This window comes from Trematomus bernacchii, unplaced genomic scaffold (assembly GCF_902827165.1).
Source record: "Trematomus bernacchii unplaced genomic scaffold, fTreBer1.1, whole genome shotgun sequence".
NCBI lineage: Eukaryota > Metazoa > Chordata > Actinopteri > Perciformes > Nototheniidae > Trematomus > Trematomus bernacchii.
The window spans coordinates 17,209,588-17,216,869 of record NW_022988050.1 but is presented as its reverse complement, the minus strand read 5'-3'; the positions used below and the strand labels follow the sequence as shown (position 1 = coordinate 17,216,869).

Below are 7,282 nucleotides of genomic sequence, written 5' to 3'. Positions count from 1 at the left end.
AATAAAAATAGTAAACTGTCAGGAAAAACAATAATGAAATGACACACATAGTTTTGATTACATTTTTTCCATTTTTAACATTGGGTCACAATTTAAACCTTCACTTATTTTATTTATTTAACATTGAAATATTTTTCGGTGATTGTTAATGTAGCGACTTGAGGGAACAAACAGTCGCTGAGAGGGTGAGGTCGGGCCTGGTTCCAATTGTCTGAAATCAAAAATGAGTTTCATGGCTCCTACAGTTTTCATTTGTTACATTTGTTTTTGTAGGAATGCAAAACCAGCAAACCCCTCTGTTCTCCAGAAGGACACATCAGAGCTGAAGACCCTTCCTGAGGAGATGTGATGGTTCTGGCTTTAATTAGTACAGCCTGTATTAGTAATGTCATCTATTCTTTACAGGCTATGCTAATCTATGCCAGAACCAGCAATGCAATGGGAGCAGAGGATTGCACTGGAAAAGATAAACATGCCTGGACCATTGTCATCATGACAGAACGTTCGCATCATTACTACAGAATCCTGTAGTAATGATGCGTGGTCTTCTGTTTGTGTCAGGGACTTTTTGTTTCATGTAGACATAAAATGAAATAAATGAAGACAAATAATCCTTATTTCTTCTATTTTCTCAAAGATGTCCATCGGTCATCATAAACCTGACCTCCAGCTCTGACTCTCCCCACTTCCTCACCATCATGAATGAGCCTGCCATTTTGGGTATTACACAACACTACAGCACTTAGCTTTTTAACACCTTATATATTCAAAGATTAATAATAAAATCATTTTGATAAAATATAATTAAAATGGACTTGGAAAGCTCTCTACGATTAAAGCCAAATATTGCTGAGAAAATGCACAGCTAAGTCATTTGATAAATTTGTTTTAGAATTGTATGAAACTCCTCCTGCTTTTCAGGAACAGTAATTGTAGACTCCAAAACTCAGATCAAAAGTATAGTTAGCCTTTCAGAATGTTTGTATTAAAGGGAAATCATCTTTGATGTGCTGCGTTGAATTGTGGCTTGAAAAATATGTTTCTCCACATCTTCAGGTGGTTCTTATCAGGGGTTGGACATACCGTCTGACAGTGTTGGCGGTTGGAAACAGCAAAATGTCAGTCATCTGTCAGGACCAGAAGGAAACTACACTGATTCACCAGGGAACCCGACATTAATGCTGCCAGCAGAGGAGTTCGACCCGTTAGGAGGACATACTGTCTTGCAGGTAACAATCAACTGTGATTTTAATTGCTTTAGTGAACCTTTATTCTTGAATAACTCATCAACAAAAAATTAGTGCACATTCAAGTGTAGATAAATAAACAACAATAATTGATATCTTATATTGCTTACCATAGTTGTTTTACCTACATTTAGGCATGGAAGTTCTGTGGGGTCATTGTGTAAATTCCATGGCTTTAGAAGCGGCTTATTCTAGACCAGAGAAACATTCAGCAATGCCTGCTGGATGGATGCTCCAACACTCCAGGGAATGTATGGCTCATTTAAACCGCTTGCTTATAGTTGTGGTTCCAAGGTAAACTTTGCATCTGTGGAAAGCTATGAGACTGAAATTATTATTGACCTGAGTCGTTCTGTGTTATCTAAGTACTTCCATTAGTCTGTTACATTTCAGTCACCTATCCATTCATTTTCATTAAAACAAGCTAATGTTTAATAATAGAAAGATGAAAACCATAATTTGGGATGCATCTATGGCATATAAAACATTATTGTCTACAGAGAAATGTTGCGTGGTGACAGTCATTACTTTATTTTATTTGTATCGATGGTGAATGTAAGATGACCCAGAGTAGAACCTTGTGGTGCACCTCTACTAACATCTTGGCCAATTTCTTCATGACAGGTAGTCATCAAATTATTAGGTGAAAAGTAAAGCAGCAGAATGATACTAGAGAATGCAATTCCTGAAGAAATTGCTAGTGGGAATGCTTTATGCTGAAAATGTGACGCTAAACTGCTATTCTGAAATGTAATGTGTAAGAAGAAAGTGAAGAATTTAGATTGAAATGATACATGAACACTGGGGGCTTGAATGTGTGATGAGAGAAGAAAATAAAGTAAAAAGGCTTGGAAAAGCAGCAGAATATTTGAACTGCAAACTTTTGAACTAACTTGATGATGTGACGTGAATGATCTGTCGCCATGCCAACGGCATTTGATGACATCCCATAATACGCTTAGATGCGTTGATGGCTGCATCGTTACCAAACCTGTGAAGTTTTGGGCCATTTGGAGCATTTTCACTGAAGTTATGAGAAAACCGTGTTTCATGGCGGGCATTGTGTTGCCATGGCAACGGCATGTCCCGTAGATGTCTTCACGGCTGGACTGTTAGCACACATGTGAAGTTTGAGCACTTTTTGAACATTTTCATAGGAGTCATAGCGACATCGTCGTTTATGGCGAGTGATGCGTTTCCATGGAAACGGCATATGGTGAGATCTCAGATTTTACGTAGAGCTGTTGAGGCATAGCACACATGTAAAGTTTGAGCACTTTTTGAACATTTTCATAGGAGTTAATGTAAAGCGACTTCGTCTTTTATGGCGAGGGAAACGGCATATGATGACACCCCATAATTGACATAGAGCTGTTGAGGGCAGGACCATTAACCATTATCTGAAGTCTGCTGCTCTGAGCATGTCAGTTGGAGTTATGACATCATCGTGTTCCATGACACAGGTGTTTATATTTGAGCTAACGAGGTGTCCAGAGATCAAAGGTTTCCATTGTTCTGAATGAGAGATAAACCTCTTACATGTGAACGTTTTGTGGAAGAACGATAACAGATATCTGTGAAATTTCAAAACGTGAAGCATGTCAAGGAAGTTGAGTATCTGAAGTGTAATTTTTGTGTACTTTCGGGTTAATAATGTGGCCTTTTTGGCAGTTTAACTAAAGGTGTGCGGCTGCTGCTGTGAGGAAATATCTGCCTGAAATTACAATGGGTTTTAATGGAGACATGTTGAAAGTTTTTGTCACTTCATACCCTCAAGAGGCATTTTGTTTAATTATTTTGCTTAATTATTTGTCATTTTTCAAGCTACGAGATGTTTTCCTACGTTTGTCATGAAAAATTATGTCTCAAGAATGTAGGGTTTGGGAATTATGGCTGTTTTAAAAAAAAATATGAAGGCACATTTCAAGAATTCCCACACTCTAGCTGTGACATCACACACTCTAGTTAATGTTAAAATCTGAAGAAAACCTCTTTAACAAGGTTTGAACAATGTTTAATATCTCTAAAAGTAAGAATCAGATTTAAAAGTTGTGTTACACGAATAATGTCAGAAAGATGTGTAACATTTTAAAGTTGGAGTGAGGTTTCTGAGTGAAAGTATGAATGAACAGTTAGCAGTTGAAGTCGCATGAAGATTTGTTGGAGTCTGAAGAATGTCTCCATTGACTTCCATGTTAAAAATGTGATGAATTATGGGATGTATCTCTGGAATTATGAAAGTTATGAATGATAAAAGTAATAGCCTGCAATTCCCGACCGAGCTGAACGTTTTGATGTTTGAACGGAGTTTCTGCGATGTTGAATGTGGAAGGAGAAGAGGGCCAAAATAAGTCGGCGGAATAATAATAAAAATGTTGTCCGTAGCATAACATATGCTGTATCAGCATTCCCACTAAATTATTTCTGTCAGAGGTGCATTTTCTTTCCCAGCTAAGTCTGATTTTTCAAAAGATAATAATGATGTTACTTACATTTGATAAAGCTAACACTAAATGAGGATTATGTGTTGGGATTTTGAGTCCCTTTGAGTCATTAACAAATAAATAACTTAATGCACTAAACCGCCCTCTTTGGTTGTCTTATCTCTTTACCTCTTCCTCTTCAGGTCCTTGTTATCGTCTTCCTCACTGGATCACTTTCTATTGTCACGGTTGTTGGCAACATCCTAGTGATGGTGTCATTCAAGATCAATAAGGCACTGAAGACAGTGAACAACTACTACCTGCTTAGCCTAGCATTTGCTGACCTGACTATCGGCACCCTGTCAATGAACCTGTACACCATTTACATCATCATGAACCAGTGGGCCCTGGGGCCGGTGGTCTGTGACTTGTGGCTCGCAATAGACTATGTGGCAAGTAACGCCTCAGTCATGAACCTGCTTGTTATCAGCTTTGACAGGTAAAAAAACAGAACTTGTTTTATTTTTGTTGATAAACTGTAAAGATCACAGTATATGATCTTGTCTATACAAGATCATATACTGTTGGCACTACTAAAAGAGATATGTTGATTTTAAAAATATAAATTCTCTCCTTGAGATGCTAAATCTGATAGAGGGTCAGTTGTAAGAAGGTATAACTAGGATTGATCATCAGTATCAGACTATTTTGTGATGAATGTCTGATACTCGCACATTTTCCAATAGGAAAATGTGCATTTAATTTCCATTGTTTGGAATATTCTGACCCTTTATGGTACTATCAGCAGAGACAATGTGGTAGACAGTAATGCACGGTACAGTTACAGTTACTGTGTATGTGTACAGTTCTTCTTTCTTTCTTTTAGGTATTTCTCTGTTACCAGACCTCTGACATACCGGGCCAAGCGCACAACCAAGCGAGCCATGACCATGATAGGATTAGCCTGGTCCATCTCTTTCATTCTCTGGGCCCCAGCCATCCTGTTCTGGCAGTACATCGTGGGTGAGCGAACCGTTACGCCCAATCATTGCTACATCCAGTTCCTGTCTGAGCCAATTATCACATTCTGCACTGCTATTGCTGCTTTCTACTTGCCAGTAAGTATTATGACATTCCTGTTTTGGAAGATATATCAGGAGACAGAAAAACGTAATAAAGATATGCAAAGTCTCAGGGGAGCTGGAGTTGGCAAAAGCTCAAGCCAGGCTCAGAATCAAGGAAGTGGCAGTGGGAAAGTTGGTGGAGAAGGTGCGACTAACAGCCAGAAGGATTCATCAGCCATGCAACGCCAAATGAGCTCTCAAAGCTGCAGCAGCGATGAACTTAACCAGTCGGCTTCTGAGAAGAACAACAAGGAAAATACCAGCATGGCAGGAGGAACAGGAAGCAGAGGGAGGTGTGGCTCATCGTGCTGCTTCCAGTTTTCATCACTGTTGCCAGGTCGCCATGCATTCAAAAGGTCCGTCAACACCACGATAACTACTGTGGGTGAAGCAGAGCAGAGCAGCAGTGAAAGCCTCAACATTGAAGCCGGTGGCTCTGGGGACCAGTCCGGTTCAGACGACGAGGCTGAAGGTATGGATTTAAACTAATACATATACATACCGTTTATATGTACTGATCGAGGTTTTCTGTAACTTTCCAAGTGCGTTCACAATTTATTTTCCACTAACAAGTCTTTAAACTCTGCCAGAGCCAGAGCCCATACCATGTTCCTGTTTGTGTTTACTTCCTGTCTGTCTTCTTCTGCTGTTCCCGTTAGTGTTTACTTCCTGTCTGTCTTCTTCTGCTGTTCCCTTTAGTATTAACTTCCTGTCTGTCTTCTTCTGCTGTTCCTGTTAGTGTTTACTTCCTGTCTGTCTTCTTCTGCTGTTCCCTTTACCCCTAGATTCCACCGGGTCCGTCTGCGCCGAGTTACGGCCGCGTTACGGCCGCGTTACGGCCGCGTTACGGCCGCGTTACGGCTGCGCCGCAGCGTTCACAACAATCGCGGCCACTCTAGTCAATGGGTGCTATTCCACCAGACGCACCGCGTTACGGCTCAGAAGCGTCCCAGAAGCGTCCCAGAAGCGTCTCGGCACTGGGCTCCGCTAAAGGTAGGCGGCTGGTCTATTTTTGATGCGAGGCGTTGCATAGCGCCGGGCAGGAAGTGGACCGGTCAGAGCATCCAGTCAATCCCCAAAATAAACACATTTTGCAGACCCTTTCCCTCCGTACCGTAGTCTTTCAAGTAGGAGAATAAATGCCAGCGTTCTCCTCCGGTTTACAGGCACTGTGTAAATTATATATAGAATAATTATGATGATGAATGCATTTTTTTACCACTAAAATACAGCAACACATCTTTGATTCATGTAGTTTATAACTGGACTATTACAATTATTATTAACTTTGTCTGTACAAAGTATGCCCAAATCAACAAAAACTGCGAGCCGGCACGCAAGACGCTCCGCTTCTGAAACGCGCCCGGTTGGGTATGACGCTTGAGGAGGTCGGACCAAAACCGCGGCACAGCCGTAACGCGGCGCAGACGGACCCGGTGGAATCCCGGGGTCAGTGTTAACTTCCTGTCTGTCTTTTTCTGCTGTTCCCTTTAGTGTTAATGTCCTGTCTGTCCTCTTCTGCTGTTTCCGTTAGTGTTTACTTACTGTCCGTCTTCTTCTGCTGTTCTTCTTCTGTGGATTTCTCTGACGTCCAGCACTCTGTCTTTTAACCTCGTTCCTTCTCTTGCGCTGTTTTTTTTTTCTTTTCTGGAGACAGTTTAGCCATAATGAATAAAAAGTGTAATGCTATCCACAAGTTTAAAAATGAATATTCAAAAAGTATTCCACTATGTTTTCTGATGGAAAAAATCGAATCAATAAACTAAATTGTTGCCCTGAGCTGACGTGAAATGTATCTCACTTTTTTCTGCGGATTGATATGACTGCACATAGTTCCTGTCCATGATTTCCTTAGCTATGGTCTGCTCTTCCTAGCAGCGTTAGGAAAAGTTAATAATTGGAATCAGGATCAGAATCGAGTGTTCAACTTAATATAAATAACACAATTATACATATGTCTATCTCTCTAGGTGGTAAGAAATCTAGAAAGGGGAAGAACAACAAGGACAAACAATCATCGTCCAACAAAAGTCGGAAAGAGTCCCAAACCAACCCTGCCTCCCAGTCACCTGCAGCTATCACCATGAAGGATGCGGCGATGGCAAAACGCTTCGCCTCCAAGGCCAAGACAGAGATCAATAAGCGCAAGAATGAAAAAAAGGCAAATGAAAAAAAGGCAAATGAAAATAAAGCAGCTCGGACACTCAGCGCCATCCTCGTGGTCTTCATCACCACATGGTTACCATACAACATAATGGTGCTGGTCAGCACTTTCTGTACCAACTGTATTCCAGAAACCCTTTGGTCACTGGGCTACTGGCTGTGTTACGTTAACAGCACAATCAATCCCATCTGCTACGCCCTGTGTAACAAGACCTTCAGGACCACTTTCAGGGATATTCTGATGTGCCAGTGGAATCAAAAGAAGACCCAGCCTACTTTTCAGCAGAGAAAAGCTTTGGCCTTAAAGAAGAAAGACCCAATCTAA

At 40.8% G+C, this 7,282-nt stretch overlaps 1 protein-coding gene across 1 annotated transcript; it reads left to right on the top strand.

Moving 5' to 3' along the window:
- Positions 1 to 1,202: 1,202 nt before the first annotated feature.
- On the top strand, positions 1,203 to 7,282 carry LOC117473478 (muscarinic acetylcholine receptor M3-like). Its single transcript, XM_034119067.1, has 5 exons — positions 1,203 to 1,229; positions 3,874 to 4,169; positions 4,557 to 4,912; positions 4,970 to 5,266; positions 6,765 to 7,282. The coding sequence occupies exons 2-5, from the start codon at positions 3,940 to 3,942 to the stop codon at positions 7,280 to 7,282; spliced, it is 1,401 nt and encodes a 466-aa protein (XP_033974958.1). The 5' UTR covers positions 1,203 to 1,229; positions 3,874 to 3,939.

Bases quoted from the DNA above. Each gene is read 5' to 3' on its own strand.
- LOC117473478 (XM_034119067.1), top strand. From the start codon at position 3,940: ATGGTGTCATTCAAGATCAATAAGGCACTGAAGACAGTGAACAACTAC. The intron at 4,170-4,556 runs GTAAAAAAACAG...TCTTTCTTTTAG, and splicing joins CTTGTTATCAGCTTTGACAG to GTATTTCTCTGTTACCAGAC. The intron at 5,267-6,764 runs GTATGGATTTAA...CTATCTCTCTAG, and splicing joins TTCAGACGACGAGGCTGAAG to GTGGTAAGAAATCTAGAAAG.